Here is an 18,350-nt window from a genome sequence, read left to right as displayed (position 1 = left end):
GTCCGACCCTGGGCACACACACAGGCACACCCACAAGCACATGAACACACACACACACACACACACACACAAACATAAACACGTACACGCACACATGCACACAATTCAAGAATTTCTCAGAATTATGAACAGGCAAGATGGGGGTGGGGTTGTATAAAATGTATTTTACATGTGAAATCTATGAACTAATCATGTTTTGGTACTTGTTGTCTAGCAGATACCAGTGAGAATTGAGTGTGCATAATGCAATTCAGTGAGACCGTTAGAATCATATATACCTTTCACCTTTTGTTTTTAGCCAGCAGCCAGACCAGCAGATACCCTGACTTTGCTGAATTACTGAAGCTAAGCAGGCTTAGTTAGTACTTGGATAAGAAACCTCCTTGGAAGAGTAGTTTCCTGCTGGAAGTGGTGTTGGTGGCTGGCAAGTAGGTGACACTCTTCCCTGTGGCCAAAAGCCACCAAAAAAATATCAATCCCAATTTCCTATTGCAGTGACAGGGACACTGTACTGAGAGGTTTTCCTTTGCATGATTGTCATGATTGCACGCAAACACACACATACTACACATGCACACACACATACATGCACACACACGACACGCACAAACACACACACAAACACATAAACACACATACACACATGCACCCACACTTACAAACACATCTAAATACACAAACACACACACACACAAACACACAAAAAACACACGCAAAACACATTTACACAAAAACAACCACACACTCTGCACACACTTAATTATAAACACACAAAAGGAACAAAGTAGGAAATGAACACATTTTGACAAGCGTGACTTATTTTTGTGGAAAAAATGTGCTGGACTGGGCGGCGGTCATATTTTGTACCACTCTGCGGTACATCTAGTTTGGGTAAATGTTGCTTTTTTCAGGCTACGTTTTTAATTGTAACCCCTTTGTCAGTCAATAGTGAAAGTAAATAACTCTGAAGAACTGTTTTGACGTTGACTATGAGACCATGGTGAAGTAAGTTTCACTTTGCCTTTGAGTTCAAATAATAGGCGAGTGCAGAATGCATGTAGGCTATACACTGCCAGTCACAAACAGGTTTTAGTAAGGCAAGGTTTAGTGGAATCCGTGTGTTAAATACACGGTCTTGCATGCAAGCAGATTCCACCCAGTGCCACTGACTGGCAAAATACAATGCACTGTTTGAAGTTGTGCGGCTTGCTGTAAAAAGGGAACGACATATGTCACTCTCACTGGCTTAAAGGATGTTACGCCCAAAACACACCCATGATGATTAAGAAACAGAAGAGCAACACTTTTGAATAATGCGCCTGATGCAATGTTTGATAACAAAATCACCCCAAATGTGGACTGGGCACACTCCTAAATGTCTTTAAATTGCGCCACTGACCAAGCGTTTCAGATCACCAAGATATGGCCCGTAAACTCTGAAGTGAATGTTACCATTTATTCTCCCTTATATCCCTTAAATGTTCACATAATCCTCATAGCATCACAGATTAGACTCATTTGGCTTTCACCCATACAGTGTATAGGCTTTTTTACATCAAGTTCTCCTCAGTTTTCCTCACACCTACAGTACATGTCATGTCTGTCCTGTGATTTACAAAGAGACTTCCAAAGCTGTTCTGGTGCTGGATCCTGACCAAACACAGTTCTACACTGGAGAGTCTGTCACTCTCAGATGCAACATAGAGGGACAGGACATGTCAGGGTGGAGGTTCAACTGGCATAAAGATTATGGTCAGGTTTACCCACGAGTAGGCTGGAGTGAGAAGAATGAATACACACTAAAGCCTCTGCATGTGTCCCATAGTGGTGACTACACCTGCACTGGTCTCAAAAGTGACATATACAGCAGAGGGAATGAGAAAGTGAAACTGCAAGTATCAGGTGAGTTTTGGTCACTTTAAGTAAACCATAATCATTTTCCTCCACTGGATGTGCAAGAAGTAAAATAATAGAGAGCTGATTTTCCATGTCAGTGCTCATGTCTCTTTGGGGTGGTGTTGTTGTTTATTCATGTTTTGTCTATTCTCACAGCTCTGCCCACACCTAAACTAACTCTAGAGCCTCAGAGTCCTGTTTATGTTGGAGAGACAGTCACTCTGAAGTGTGAAGTACAGTCTGACAGGAACTGGAAGTATGTGTGGTATGAAGACTGGTCTGGTAATGTTCTGTTTGAGTCTGACGAGAACACACACACCATCACAGCTGAGACTCACGAGAAGTATTACTGGTGTCAGGTAAAGCTGAAAGATCTATCATCACAGATGAGTGAAATAACATATGTTGAAGTTAAAGGTGAGTACATATTGAGTGTGTAATTATTTACGTCTAAATCTCTCAGTTTAATTGTGTATGTAATCTCTTGATTTTCTCTTTGGATATTGACCATGTATTTGAAGAGTGTGTCTATGACAACCTGTACATGACATACAGTATGCAGTAAAACAAACATTTACACTTTCATGCAGCAGATGGCCTAAAGGCGATAGTGTTGATGATACAATGTGCTCAGTTACATATCTTCTGACATGTTATATCATGTTAAAAATGTGAAATATTGTTTCTTCAGTTTCATGTAATTTGCCTCCACAGATCCCCCTTTAGCTACGGTGGCTGTAGAGTCTCCTCAGCCTCCCTTCTATGCTGGAGAGACAGTCACTCTGAGGTGTGATATAGCAGAGTACACAGGCTGGAATTGGTATACCTGGTACAAAGACAATCAGATATCCAGACAGAACAGCAAGACCAACACCATTCCTCTCCCTTATTATGCTGGCCAGCACACATGCAAAGGGTGGAGTAGAGGTCGGCCGAGAAATTCTCAGCGCAGTACATCTTTCTCTATCAGTGTCACAGGTAAATACAGTCTGCTGAGAATTGCAGACAAACTGACTATAAGTTAAATTAAAACTCCCCTTTATCATGTGATGAGTGTGCTGTTAATCAGTGTTGTGTGTGTCCCCATAGCCCTGCCTACACCTACACTGAGTGTGCAGCCAGAGACTCCTGTGTTCACTGGAGAGGAAGTCACTCTGAAGTGTGAGATTGAGCCTGAGGGTGTCTGGAAGTATAAGTGGTATAAAGACGGGGACAGAGATGTACTTTCTCAGGGGGACACCAACACATTCACCATCAGAGGAGCTGCTGAGTCTCATAAGGGCCAGTACTGGTGTCAGGGGGAGAGGGCAGACAGACCCACATCATCACAACCAAGCAGGAGAATTACTCTTAGTGTCAAAGGTAACCATTGTGTTTGTGTGTGTGTGTGTGTGTGTGTGTGTGTGTGTGTGTGTGTGTGTGTGTGTGTGTGTGTGTGTGTGTGTGTGTGTGTGTGTGTGTGCATGTGTGTGTGTGTGTGTGTGTGTGTGTGTATGTGTGTGTAGAGAGGGTGTTGTAGGCTTATTTTTCTCTTTTTATGCTATTTTTTTTTTTTTGTTAAATGGCTCTTTATACATTTAATGTTTCTTTGACCCACACAGTAGAAGCCAGTCAGTAAACTAATCTGTGTGTATGTCATTGCCCTCCACAGCTCTGCCCACAGCTACAGTAACTGTAGAGTCTCCTGAGGGTCCATACTACCCTGGAGATGAGGTCACTCTGAGGTGTGACATAGCAGGGTACACAGACTGGAATTCATATAACTGGAACATTACTGGTCATGCTGGTGATCCAGTTAACCATAAGAACAATCAAACCATCACCATCACTCTGCCAGATAAAATTAACCAGTCCCTGTACACATGTGATGGATTCAGATACAGTAGACCACATTATTCCCAGAGCAGTGACCCTCTATCAATCAGTGTACGAGGTGAATACAGCTACACTGATTATATTTCTCATTGTTATAGTTCACATTTTGCCTTAACCCAACAGATAAATGTGTGCCAGTGCTTACACTGAGAGTACAAGTTGCTCACACAAACACAACATGAATGATAAAAATGGTAAATGTCAAACGATATGGAATTTTATATTATATTGCAAATAGTCCATATCAACAATGATGATGTCAAAATGAAGTGTATCTCAGCAATTATCTTGAGAAATCATGAACATAAATGTACTGTAAGAGCATCATACTGTAGGTTTCCAAGGTCGGGTGTATGAATAATATACTATTAAAACTCATTGGCAAAGTTGCTCCTCATTCTCTCCATGTGTTCCTCTGCAGAGCTGCCTTTGGCTACACTGAATGTAAAGCCCCAGAGTCCTGTGTTCACTGGAGAGAACGTCACTCTGAAGTGTGTGATAGAGTCTCTCAGTGGCTGGACATATAAGTGGTATAAGGAGTCCAGCAGAACCCCAGTGTCTGAGGGAAACACCTTCACCATCAGAGGAGCTGCTGAGTCTCATAAGGGCCAGTACTGGTGTCAGGGGGAGAGGAGAGACAGACCCACATCATCACAACCAAGCAGGAGAACAACTCTTGATGTTAAAGGTGTGTGTGTGTGTGTGTGTGTGTGTGTGTGTGTGTGTGTGTGTGTGTGTGTGTGTGTGTACTTAATTTTATTCTGAACACTGGTCTTTAGTTCATCTTTGTTGCCTTATGTAGTAACCTTGTGTTATCTGTACCTCTGTTCTGTATTTATCTTTAATGTTGTATTTACAGTATGTTGATTTGTGTATTAATGCATTTTCCCTTTTGGTGGGATAATGAATTTGACCTGGATTTGGAGTGAGTTAGTGACATGATATTTGACTATGTTTGAAAATTGTAGGTTTACTAGGAGTGAGTGAATGACCTCAGACTATGTTTGATAATTTCTCTTTTGAATAATTTCTTATGTTGAGATGTTACATCAGCTTAACATGATTCTGTTTCATCCTCTTTAGACTCAAAGCCCAAACTCACATTAAGTCCAGACCACCAGCCCTTCACAGGAGACTCAGTGGCTCTGAGATGTGAGTTGGGTGTTTCCTCTGGTTTGGTGTTCTACTGGTACAGACACACACAGACCTTTGATCCTGTGAACCAGACTGATGGAAACTCCTACAGCATCACCTCTGTTAAAGTCTCTGATGGAGGACAGTACTGGTGCAGAGCTGGGAGAGGAGACCCAGTCTTCTACACTCAATATAGTGATGCAGCGGAGATAACAGTTACAGGTCAGTTTTCTTGATAACAAGGACATACAGAGATTTAAAATAGGTTGTGAGTGTACTGCAGTTTCATTTAATAAAGCACACTTTTATTCTTAAGATTCAGGTAAATTAATATTTATAATTCAGAATCTTAACTTCACTAACAGAAAGGCCAAAACCGATCATTACCCTGAAATCAAACAGGACAGAGTTCTTCAGTGTTGAGGAGGTCTCTCTCAGATGTGTCATAAGGAGTGGGGAGATCAGTGACTGGGAGTACATATGGTTCAGGGATGGAGTGAGAGTTCACCATTATAGCGCCTATGAAATTAATCCAATCCAGAGTGGTCGCTATACATGTAAAGGGAACAGAAAACATGATATGAAACCATCAGAAGAAAGTGATGCTGTTGGTATTACAATTTATTCTGGTCAGTATGTATTTAATTACTTTTTAAATTGGTCATCACATTTACATTTCACAGAACACACAACATTTTGGCTGAAAGTCAAATGTAACTCTGTACATGTCTTACTCTGTTAGATATGGTCTTTGGACTATAGTGTTTAAACTCTGTGCAACTGTGTTACTTTTCTGTCTTTTCAAATGATTCAGGTGTACTGACACTACACTGTGCAAATATTAGCTCCTCTGACAAAACATTTTCACAGTATAGTAAAATGTAAGAGATAATGGACTTTTGTGCATCAGAAACATAATGCAGGTTTACTAGGGTAGTTGTAAAAGCTGTTGTGGTGCATTTTTCAACGTTCTATTCTTCTTAAACAGAGAAAGCCCAGGCAGTTCTGAGTTCCCTCTCACAGCCCTGGCTGACTGAAGGAGACTCAGTGACTCTGAGCTGTGAGGTCAGAGGCTCCACTACAGGATGGAGATTCCACTGGTACAATACTGCCCCCTACAGGCCTGAGTTGGCACAAGTGACTCATGAAAGCAGAGCATATTCAGTAGAGCTGCTCTCAGACAGCATCAGAGGAGCTGGAGGCTCCTACACTCTCAGCCCTGCTGCTCTTAGACACACAGGGGTTTATGTGTGCAGAGCAGAGAGAGGAGAGCCAGCCTATCACACAGAGTTCAGCCAACCTCAGCCTCTCTGGGTCACAGGTGAGATATAAACTCATCAGTGTTCAGTTGTCATCTAAACCAGTGTTTCTTAACTGGTCTGGCCTTGGGACCTTCAATTTCCCATGGTCATTAAGTCGCGACCCATATTTTAGTGCTTAAGCCAACTGATGCGGAGAGCTAAAAGGTAGGACATGCAAATTGCCTCTACTTGTTTGTAACATGTTGCTGTTAGGCACATTTGCGTCCTCAACTCCTGTGTGGCCTTTCAAAGCACATGACAGGTTTGCCTTTGACAGGGTGCTTTGTTTCCATGTGGCGTTTAAGTTTTGATGGTTTCATGCTCTCATGTGCCAGCAATTCACTGCACACCACACACTGGGGTTTCTGTCCTTTGTTGTCCTCAACATAAGTGAATTCATACTAAAAATATGTCACGTCGCCTTGCCATATTTACCAAAATGATGTCTAACATGACCTGTCACATAGACAATGTCTATGTCCATGGCAACGACTAGCATACAAATAATGTCTATCTACCTAAATAAAGGTGCAACATTAGTTCTGATAAGGTAGCATTTTTTATTGCCGATACTGTTTTATTATTATTATTATTATTATTATTATTATTATTTGTTTTTAACCACAAGCTCCACGACCCACCCAGAACGTTTCTGCGACCCACTTTTGGGTCCCGACCCACCTTTTAAAAAAAAACACGGATATAAATCATTGTTTGTAAAGCAGGGTGTCTAACAGAGTACCTATAGTCCTGCAGTTTTTATAGATTTAAATTTAAATTTGTGTGCCATGCTGTCTGCCTCAGGTTTGTCTCTGGCTTCTGTGAGCATCCATTCAAACTGGACCCAGATCTTTACATCTGAGCCTCTCTCCCTGAGCTGTGGGGTTCAGGGCAACTCTACTGGATGGAGACTGAGGTGGTTCACAGGCAGAGGAGGAGAATCAAAGTGTCCCACTGACTGGAGATCAGAAACAGGATCCAGCTGCAGCATCAGCTCAGCATCTCCATCAGACAGTGGAGTGTACTGGTGTCAGTCTGAGTCTGGAGAGCAGAGTAACCCTGTCAACATCACAGTGCACAGTGAGTACAATCAGGCATGATTTGATAGTGTATTGGACATTTACCATTGTTTCTCTTTTAGAAAGTATTCTATTATTTGTTGTTGGCTAATTCATTATCCAGGTGTGATGTGTTTTGTCTGTCCATCTGTCTGTGTGTGAGATTATGTGGACTAAACATAGTGATTTGGTTTCACTTTCACTACTGTTGTGTCATATGACATTCACACCTGGTTTGCCCTCTAGTGATCAAAGAAAGCAAATGCATTTACGGTCTCACCCAAAACAGTGCCTTTGAAGGTCGTGATATAGTCTGTAGGTGTGCTCATAACAAATTCATGCAACAGTGTAGCATTTTTACGATTTTATGACTATTATTGGACAGTGATTATGCTGATATATAAAACCCAGTTGCACATTGATGTTTTGGGTTTTAGGCCAGAACTGCAAGTCCTCAGAGGAGGTTATGGTATTTGGCAGATGGTTTTGTTCATAGTGACTTACTGCATATGAACACTGTGCTGTCTGATTGTCCTTCTACTGTAGTTGTATCTTTGTTTCCATATGGTGGTTCAGTCCACTTCCTTCTCACACTGAAGACAGTTCTCAGTCTTTATCAAGATCTTTATCAGTCACCTAAATTTGGTAAATGTGACTGTTTTTGGTAGGCGTACTACTTGATTGCAAGGGAGTGGATAGGTTTCAGAGTTTTTACTGCTGACAGACATTGTGACAGTATAATGAAAACAAAGGATTTTACAGCATTGCCCGGATAAAAAATGACCAATATACAGTAAAAAAGCTGTGCACCACTGTACGTATTTTTACATTCCTATCTGTCAGGTCACATACAGTATATGTAACCAGACTATGACAACTAGTTATGACAGCTAATTCAACACTTTTGCATGTAATGACTCAAGCAATGAAATGAGGCCAATTTGTTTCATGGGGTAGGACTTCAGCATGGAACCAGTATAGTACATTTTGACCAAAATGACATTAGCAATTGAAAACGTAAAAAACAGCAGACATTTGTACAATCAGTTGCATGGATATACTAAAGCCTTGCTGTTTGTTCAAGATGTTGAGAAACTACTTTAATGATGTGCACAACAGTTTTGAGAATTACAATTATTATCTGAGAAATGCTCCAAAGCGACTGAACTTTAACAACTGAGTTTCTGCGTGTAGATGGTGATGTGATCCTGGAGAATCCTGCCCATCCTGTGACTGAGGGAGATCCTCTGACTCTGCACTGTAGATATCGCTACCAGCCATCAAACATCAGTGCTGACTTCTATAAAGATGGGACACTCCTGCAGACCTCCACCACAGGAGAGATGACCATCCCTGCAGTCTCAAAGTCACATGAAGGCCTCTATAAGTGCAGCAACCCAGAGAGAGGAGAGTCACCAGAGAGCTGGGTCGCAGTCAAAGGTTATAAATATTTAAACAATACTATAAATATTTATAGATTTGTAATGTAGGGGATTATGTATAGTCCATCGGTCTTTATAGGAAAATAAACCCTGACAGAACAGGACCCCAGCATGCAGTGGAAGAGATTTATATATACTGACTAGTTGAATATGTATGGAACCCCGGATGTGTCATTGTTTTTTTTGGTGTACATCCATTAAACTTGCGCTCATTTTACTAAATTGTGTGCTCATTTTACTAGATTGTGCTCTCAATGTACTAGATTGTGCTGTCAATTTAGCAAATCGTGACATGCATACAATTTCTTAAATCAAAAGGAACAATTGTATGCACAATTTAGTTAAATGAGCGCACTTTTTATTGAAATGTATTCTGAGGAATATTTGATTGTCAGTAACAGTCATGTCCTTGTACCTTCACTAAGTGATTACTGAGTTCAATATTTCAGATGCTGGGATCTCCATGTTGGTGGTAGCAGTGGGTGTGGTGATTGGACTGCTTGTTGCCTTTGCTCTGGTCATTTTACTGGTCCTGCTATATCGCTCCCAAAAAGCAAAGGGTGAGAAAACAAGTTTCCATCATTTTATCAAACAGTGTATCACCTGATACTGTACATTTCACAAGTAAATATGCAGATTTTGAACAAAAACAGAAAAAAAAGTTAACATGTTACAGTACATGCCGTAATCTTGATTCTAAAGTTGTCTTTTTAAAATTCAGGTTCAGCTTCAGTGACATCAAACATGTAAGTATTTTTCCTCATAACGTTAAATTTTTGATAAATGGGGACCCAAAACTCTTTGAATATGATTCTTATCCACTATAGAGAGTAATTTATACGTTGTGTGTGTGTGTGAGAGAGAGAGGGAGAGAGATAGAGTCAGTTGTATGGGTCATGCCATCCATACATTACACACCAGTGTATTATAAAAACAAACAAACAAGCTCTTAAACAACAAACAAGCTCTTCTTTTACTCTTCTATACTATAAAGAGAAAAGAAATAATCATAGACTTCCAGGGGAAAAAACAGATATTCATCCCCTTTCAATCAGTGGAGAATGTGTGGAGAGGGTCTCAGATTTCCGGTTCCTGGGCGTCAGGAGGACCTGACCAGGAGGGCTAACAGCACCACAGCACTGGTGAAAAAGGCACAGCTGAGACTATACTTCCTGAGGATCCTCAGGACAAAAACATTTCACCACAAAACTATCGCTACTCCATAGAGAGCATACAGTACTCACATACTGCATCTGTGTCTGATTTGCTAGCTGCACAGTAGCAGAGAAAAAAGCACTCCAGGAGGTCATCACCACTTCCCAAAAGACCATTGGCTACCCACTTCCCTCCCTGGAAGATCTATACAGTTCCCGCTGTCTCAAAAAACCCATTGCATCCTCAAGGACCAATCCCAACCTGCTGGTCACTAATAAAAACACGGACGAACAGAATAAAAACTTTTTTTTTGTCTCAGAGCCACAGTCACTTTAAATGCTGCTAAAACTTGATTTTACATATGAAATGAGAATTCCAGTAGAACGTGGAATGTATTGTGAGTCTGTGAGTGGTTGCAAGTTTCCTTTTAAACTTTTAGTTTTGTGCTCATTGTATGTATTTATTTTAGAGGACTATTTATTGTTTATAAATTATTTTATTGAACTCTTTTTAAAACTTGTGTTGTACATGCACAATGACAATAAAGATTCTATTTTATTCTAATGAAAGGATATCTATCTCCCTCTAGTGGTCCACAGCAGAGCAACAGTCACAGTTCAACCTCACAGAAAAGAGTTTTAGGTAAGATAAGCATATATTGTCTTCTTATGACTTCTTCTTCTTCTTTATTGAGTCCTCTTAATGTAACTGATTGACAAACCAGAGTTCAAGTATGGAGTGTTTTGTCAAGCTCTAGTTGCTGCAGCCAACAGCTAAAGTGGCAAGGGGCGCAAAAGTGGACAGGGGCTACGTGACTGATAGGGATGGAACTATTTTTTTTGTGGTCTGTATCTTCCACTAGGTGGTGCTGTGGCCAGAACTGATGATGCGGTCTATGCGGAGATTGAGTTGAGGGATACAGACAACAACAAAGAAGAAGGTCTGTAATATGGAATATATGCATTACACTTTGTCAAGACATCTGATTAGTGATACAGTAGTTTGGATAAGTCATTTGTTGTGTGACCTGTTTGTTTGTAAACATGTTCCAGCCAAGAGAGGTGCATCAATGGCAGACCCTTTGTACTCCCTCCTGGGGCCAGTGAAGAGTCCAGGTAAGAGTATCTGAGCCATCACTGTCTCCAACAATATCAACAGTCTTGGTAACACATTAGCACATTGAAGTCATCCGTTGTGTGACCTGTTTGTTTTTAAACTTGTTCCAGCCAAGAGAGGTGCATCAATGTCAGACCCTCTGTACTCCGTCCTGGGGCCAGTGAAGAGTCCAGGTAAGAGTATCTGAGAAAACACTATCTCTATAAATACCTCGTATGCTCTGAATTTCACAACAGCTTTGTTTTGGTATCTTGTGGCTCTTTCACAATTCTTGATCTAAGTTATAAACTTTGTCTTTACTTATCACGTTCACTGATTAAATGAAGAGAAGGACACAAACATCTCATAGGTTGAAAAATGTAAGACTAGGACTATGTTGTAAGAGTAGGACTCTTCTGATTCAAACTCATTCTGATTATGGTGTCTCTGCAGTAGTCTCAGATGGAGGTGGGGATGGATCCAGTGATGTGACGTATGCCAAAGTTAAGAAATTTAAACACAGGAAACAAGGTAAAGTGGACACCCTGAGTGACCCTGACTGTAATTCAGTATTAAAAGGTTTAGGCATTTTTTGTTAAAATTTGTTAAAATGATTCATGGAAACAGTAAAAAATCTTGTAAGACTACTCTAAGGAGTCTTGCATGTTTCTTTTCTAACATGAAGATTCAGGTGGACCCGTGGATGTCACATATTCTGATGTACAGATTAAGATCAAACCACTGGGCAGTAGAGGTGAGTCGTATCTCTGTTCTTTAACCTAAATCTCTACCTTCGCTGACTCCCAACAGCTAAAAGCTGTTTGTTTTTTCAGCCAAGCCTGTGTACTCTGAAGAGGAACATGTTTACTCTGCTGTCAAGCCTGGGTGCTCATCAGGTAATGGATAGTATGCTGCAAGCTTTCTAGACAGTGAAGATCAAAAGATGGGTTGTGATGGTGGGACAAAATACAGAGAAATCAGAGTACTGATGAAGGCCATCCGACCGAAACATTGGCATGCTCAATCTTGATGAGGCCAAAAGAAAAAGGTGAAATAGAGACGAGTCCAGTTTTATGAAAACGGTGTGTGCTACCTCATTACCCCTGGTATTTACTGTGGAATCTACGCAACTTTGGTTTAGCACCGCACACAAAGACTGGAAGGTGCATCTCTACAAACAAATCACTTCAAAATGACATAATCATTGGTCCATTTACTGTCTTCAGTTATGAAGTTTGTTGAGGTTGGTTGGGAAGAAACCGAAAATGGCCTTGACTTTTGATGATTAAACCACACATTTAGGTGTATTGGTATTGACTCATCAAATGACTATAACACAATAATTTAATGCAAGTAAGAAATAGTTGGAGTAGTTTCAGACCATTTTCAGCATCTTACAGTAGAGATTAATGTTCCTTTAGTAGTTTCAGATGAATTGTATTTCACATCTTACAGTTAATGTCCTTTGTTACTATGTTCACAGATGTCAGAGAATAAAACAGATGCACTTCAAGATACTGATTTTCCAATCTGTATGTGCCAGTGTCATGTCATGATCAAGAGCCACATGAATGGATATTAACTTGTGGTCTTATAGATATTCATAATGATTGTATTACCAGTATAATGCATTTGTTGCAATGAATGACTTTCTGTTCTTGAATATTGAATATCAAATATCAAATTTAGCCAATGGAAATTGTATACAGTGGAACATATTGCCTTTTGCTATTTAATGCTTTCCTCCATCTCAGTATTTCATCCTCAACATACTGTCTTTCATCTAGGAGGTTATAACATCATACATCAACCCTGATTAGATTATATAAACAATTCAATGTAAGTTCAATGTAAGACTTTTATTCCAAGACTTTTAAGAATTTAAGACTTGTAAATAATGTTTATAGAATGCCTGACTTTTAATCTGAATTTAAGATTTACCGGTATTTTCCATCTTTTTTGTGTAAAGGGAATTAAAGGCCTGTCTCATATAGACGCCTGTCTCTAATACTAGCCGGTGCAGTTTGGCGATTTGGGAAAATAATAGCCTGGGCTTTTTACGGTAATACTTTTTAAGGCCTTATTTTTAGGAAAAGTGATTTTAAGACTTTTTAAGAACCCGCAGCCAACAAAGTAACTCCAATGTGCAGCATATTTGCAATCCAAACATGCAAACATGCTGTTGACATTGCGATCTCTGAACATAAAGGTCTCTTTCAGCTTCAGCATCTAAAATAGACCGTGTCCATACAGTGTTGAAGCATAAATGTATATAAGGCTTATTTATATAAGGCTTTAGGTCTACAGAACAGATATTATCCTGTGGCAGATCTTTTTTATTTTATTAAAAAACAACTCCACTGTAATGGTTGTTTTAAAAATAGCTTTTATTACATGTGCATTTTTTCACTTGACTTTTAATAAAACAATCTCTTCAAATCAATGACCTGAATGCATCATACAGTATACTTCAAAAGATTTTAAAGATGATATGTTTTGGTTTTGTCTTTAGACTCCTTCATTGGGTAATGTGGGTTTGCTCAGGGGAGGAAAAGATCAAACCACATCCTCTCGGGGGTTATGCCTCAAAAATCTTGTCAGAAGTCACAAAGGCTTCCTGGGCAGAAGATGAAGAGGCACACACAGCATAGTAAAGTAGTAAGATGTGATGAATTCTCTACTTTACTAACTTAGTTAGCAACTATGGCTTTAGGAAACGCGCCCCAGTTAATTTTACAGAAACCATGAGCACCAAATCATGTAAGGTATAATGTATAATAGTTCGCAACACACGCTGAACTTGAATCAAACATTCTTTAGAACACAGATCAACCGTCTGCTTTTCACTTTTGAATGAAGTTCCAGTAGTTGCGGAGTGATATGAAAGACCTGAATTAGAAGCACAAACGTGACAGCGGTCATTATGAGGTGCTTTAGTCGAAAATAATGACCGCTGGAACTTTGGGAAATCCCATTCAAGTGAATTAAATGGAGCGTTCTACTTGCATTGTGAAGAGCCGTGTAATAAAGACTACATAATGTTCAAATTTGTTCCGGTTTACCAGCATGGTGAAGAGAGGCTAAAGAAAGTGGTGACTCCCTAAGCATGGTGGCTATAAAGTTTGAATATGTGTTCATTCCTTGATTAGTTATATCATAATACATTTGATAGTATTTCCCATGATTGCTGAGCAAAAGTTTTGTGTGATAGCAATTAAAGGTATATTTAAGCACATTGAGTTTCGCAATTGAAGCAATAAAAGTCCAGTCCATTACTGAAGTCAGACAGACAAAATCAGTCTAAAAGTAGCGATGCAGAGCATGACACATTTTAGCTCTACATATCAATTTGGAGAAACTATTGACAATCACAAGTATGAATGACCCCCCTATAAGGTGTTTGTGTGTGTGTGTGTGTGTGTGTTTGTGTGTGTGGTGGGGAGCAGGTGGGGGGGGGGGTGGGGGGTAGACATTCTGTACTGTCAACTGCTTTTCACCATTTTTACCAAGATGTTGTGAGAGGGTCTGAGAAACAGTGGTTTCCTCCTTCGACTCGCTGGTATTGTGAAAGGTGTGAGGAGACTTGACCTCTCCCCTGCCTTGTTCTCTGTGGTGGAGCCATCGTCTAAGGTAGAAAATATTCTCACGCCGGGTAGTCACACGAGAGCCCACACCATGGAACTCACTCCTATATAATAATAATAATAATAATACATTTTATTTAGAGCGCCTTTCATGTCACCCAAGATCACTTCACAAATAAACAAAAACAAAAAGGTTGTAAAATTATAGTCATCTCAAAAAATTAAATTAAAAGTAAAAGTAAAAGTAAAAATACAAAAGTAAAAATCAGTCAGTCAGTCCATAAGCCATCTTGAAGAGATATGTTTTAAGTGTGCTTTTAAAGTCAGTAATTGAGTCACAATGTCTCATGTAGTCTGGCAGTGAATTCCACAGCTTGGGGGCTATGTAGCTGAAAGCCCTCTCTCCCTAGGTGCTGAGGTTCACATTAGGGACATGCAGTAGGCCTGCTGAGGAGGATCTCAGTGAGCGGGCAGGAGTGTAGACTTCTAGGAGGTCAGTGAGGTAGGTGGGGGTATAATTGTGTAGGGCCTTGTATGCCAGGAGTAGGACTTTGAAATGTATTCTGTAGGCAACTGGAAGCCAGTGCAGTTGCATCAGTAATGGTGTTACATGACTAGTGGATTTGGAGCCTATGATAATCCTTGCTGCAGAATTCTGAATTAGTTGGAGCCGATGGAGTAGCTTGTTAGGGATTCCGGACAAGATGGAATTACAGTAGTCAAGGCGGGATGTCACATACGCATTTACAAGGACTTTTGCACTCTGCTGGGTGAGCGCTGGGCGAAGCCGTGCAATGTTCCTTAGATGGAAAAAAGCACTTCGAGACATACTGTTTATGTGCGCACTAAATGAAAGTGTGTTGTCCAGTATGACACCAAGGCTCTTGACCTGGTTGGAGCAAGGGATGGTGCTGCCATCTATACAGAGGGTGAAAGGTTCCATCTTAGCAAGAGCTGATTTGGAGCCAACCACTAAGAGCTCAGTCTTACTGCTATTCAGCTTCAGGTAGTTTTGTGTCATCCACAAGTTTATGTCATGCAGGCAGGCAGTAATTGCAGCTGGAGGAAAATGGCTTCTGATTGGTGAGTAGCCTACACACTTGATTAAGTTGCTCAAACTTACTTGGGACTTACTGGGCCTCTGACTTCTCTAGGTAAAAATGCTGTTTCTGCTTTGGGTTAGCCTACACACTTGATTAAGTTGCTCAAACTTACTTGGGACTTACTGGGGCTCTGAGGTAAAAATGCTGTTTCTGCTTTGGGAAGTAGAATTGCAAGCACTCTACACTTACAAAGAAAGGGCATGGAGTTTGCTGCAGGGTTGTCAGTGGGTTACTGTAGAATTAACAGTAGATGTTCATCAATTAAACAGCAATTTCGTCTTAATATGAATGAGCAATGACACTGAAGAGTGATCTCAATGACAGACTTGTATGAGAGGATGAAAGAATTTGTGTGTTTGCACCTGTCTTCATGTCTGTTGTATGCAGATGGCAGTAAATAGCAGTTGAGTTTGCCATCAGGTCAAGAGGGTTTACATCTAAATCACACGCATGACCAATTTTATTGGCTTTGCATAAAACCTCACCAGTGTTTGTGTTCATGGGTAAGACTCAGTGGACTCCTGTTTTGCTGTTGTTGTTGTTGTTGCTGTTTAATGTGTACAGTATAAATTAAGATTGGAGTTTAACTAAACTAACCATTAGGCTAAATGCTACATGTTTTTTTTTTAGCTGTTGAATGCATCTCGGTAACACTACGTCTGTCCTGTCTATTACACTTACCTGTAGTGTCTGTGCTACTCTACAGAGACAGGCTTCTATTGTATGTAAATGTAAACCAATAAAATGAATACAGTGTTGCCTTATACCCAGAACTGCTACGGTGGACTTGTGTTTTGTTGTTGTTATTATTTTTTGATTTGTATGATATTTGGCTTCTTTTATTTTTTTTATGTGTAGGCCTACAGTATAAACTAAGATCGGTGTTTAACTGAATCTTAATATTGAAAGCTGCATTAGAATCTTCCAGTGCTAATATTTGAAATGAGTTGAAATGCAAGGACAGGAAGTCTCACCATTAGGCTAAATGCTACATGTTTTTTTTAGCTCTCGGTAACACTACGTCTGTCCTGTCTATTGCTACACTTACCTGTAGTGTCTGTGCTACTCTACAGAGAAAGGCTTCTATTATATGTACATTTAAACCAATAAAATGAATACAGTGTTGCCTTATACCCAGAACTGCTACAGCCAGAGAGGGAGAGTGTAAGAAAACACTGTCCTTATTTCTGTTAGATTTAATCTTCTTTCAAAGTTAATTGATAGTTTAAAGATTAATACACAGCTTGACTGGATTTAGTCTATGTGCTGTGTGAGTCCTGCTACTCTGTCCCTGATGAAGTTGACTGGATCTCGTGTGCAGAAGTGTCTTATTACAACAGCACCTCCTAGTGGTGGGAAAGAAGTCATGGTTAGCTAAGTGGCCCGTCAGGCTCAGTTGCTGTAGTCTACTTGCTTGACTACTAGCCTGCTGTGTTTTGCTTTTGGTTTTGGTTTTACTCTGGTTCTCAGCATTGATCGAACTACACACATATTCCTTGTCACTAGTAGAAAGAAGAGATTTATGATTCTTTTGCATGTAGGTTGTGTGTCTTCGTATCATACTACCTCTGCCTGTTGTGGAACAGAGACATTCTAATGAGGAGACACACTGAGGGTTAGTTCGTAATGACAAGATGGCGGTAGTCTCTACACATATCCTGCCCGTTCCTGTATGCCTCCCCATTCACTTGAATAGGAAAATAGATGCCCGATAACTGCCCAAAGTACGTTGCAAGATGGCCACCGAGAGGGGGAACTTGCCTGAATTTTGTGTGGAATCTGTAGCTGATACAATCTCTGCTATGAGGATGAAGCTGCTAATGTTGCTGGTTACATACTGTACAGTAGAAGCTTGCTGGGAGAAAGAAATGGAGTTGCAAATACTGATTGTTTCCCACACGTTTGGCAGGCACTGCAAAGAAAATAATGATATTAAATTCCAATTATTGTTCTAGTTAAGACAGTCTGTTCTCTAAACAACTACTGATGATAGGTTTTGAAGATACATTTTAAGATCTTCAACTCAATCATTTTTCAGTGACACATTAGAAAAAGAAGGAGTCAGAAATATATGAATATTGACAGACAAGCTGTTGAAACACTAAGGAAGAAGATGCTGTATGCACGTATGACTGAGAGTGCACTTTGGCTTTGTCCTGGGACAGACATTTCTCTTTACAAATTGTGTGGAAGTGTTTAAACTGTCTGTCTATGTATTGTATCATGATCACTCTGTCTATTTTCTCTAGTGCTGTGCCTGTACTCCTACTCTGGACATGCTGCAGGTGAGATTCATTCATGAAATAAATAATAATCCAAATCCAAAAAGGTCAGGCGGGAGGCTGAGCGTTGCACAGCTTTCCTGTGTTATGTTATAATTGCTTTTCACTCCTTAATTTGCTCTAAAATGAGGACGTGTGTGTGTCTGTGTGTGTGTGTGCGTGTGTGTGTGTGTGTGTGTGTGTGTAGGATCTCCTTATATGTGTGTCCAAGGATTATTGGTGTCAGGGAGAGATGAGAAACAGGGCTGTGTCACCACAGATGAGTGAATGTGCTCATCACACTGTTAAAAGTAACATCTCATATAGGCCTATGCGGCCATCATTCATTTCTTGGATATCTTTAAGGATGTGTTTTATTAATGCCATTTGCTCCACAGATCCCACTATACCTACATCAGCTATAGTGTCTCCTCAGCCTCCCTTCT

At 40.2% G+C, this 18,350-nt stretch overlaps 1 protein-coding gene across 1 annotated transcript; it reads left to right on the top strand.

Annotated features, from left to right (window-relative positions):
• The first annotated feature begins 1,623 nt into the window (after nt 1–1,623).
• LOC143127388 (basement membrane-specific heparan sulfate proteoglycan core protein-like) lies at nt 1,624–13,399 on the top strand. Its single transcript, XM_076288862.1, has 21 exons — nt 1,624–1,902; nt 2,053–2,313; nt 2,611–2,874; nt 2,986–3,258; nt 3,548–3,829; nt 4,193–4,459; nt 4,855–5,127; nt 5,271–5,534; nt 5,894–6,226; nt 7,011–7,286; nt 8,459–8,704; nt 9,156–9,266; nt 9,428–9,452; nt 10,451–10,503; nt 10,724–10,801; nt 10,914–10,976; nt 11,088–11,150; nt 11,410–11,487; nt 11,642–11,710; nt 11,790–11,852; nt 12,440–13,399. The coding sequence occupies exons 1-21, from the start codon at nt 1,716–1,718 to the stop codon at nt 12,451–12,453; spliced, it is 3,543 nt and encodes a 1,180-aa protein (XP_076144977.1). The 5' UTR covers nt 1,624–1,715; the 3' UTR covers nt 12,454–13,399.
• Nucleotides 13,400–18,350: the final 4,951 nt, after the last annotated feature.

The sequence above is a fragment of the Alosa pseudoharengus genome, unplaced genomic scaffold (genome assembly GCF_046254945.1).
Source record: "Alosa pseudoharengus isolate Yale_2024_CS ecotype anadromous, Long Island Sound unplaced genomic scaffold, YU_APseudo_1.1 YU_APseudo_1.1_scf_17, whole genome shotgun sequence".
Lineage (NCBI taxonomy): Eukaryota > Metazoa > Chordata > Actinopteri > Clupeiformes > Clupeidae > Alosa > Alosa pseudoharengus.
Note: the sequence above shows the minus strand (reverse complement) of the source record. Positions and strands in the feature narration are given on the sequence as shown.

Coding starts and splice junctions, on each gene's coding strand:
- LOC143127388 (XM_076288862.1), top strand. CDS start 1,716: ATGTCAGGGTGGAGGTTCAACTGGCATAAAGATTATGGTCAGGTTTAC. Junction 4,460..4,854: donor AACAACTCTTGATGTTAAAG/GTGTGTGTGTGT, acceptor CATCCTCTTTAG/ACTCAAAGCCCAAACTCACA. Junction 10,802..10,913: donor AGACAACAACAAAGAAGAAG/GTCTGTAATATG, acceptor AACATGTTCCAG/CCAAGAGAGGTGCATCAATG.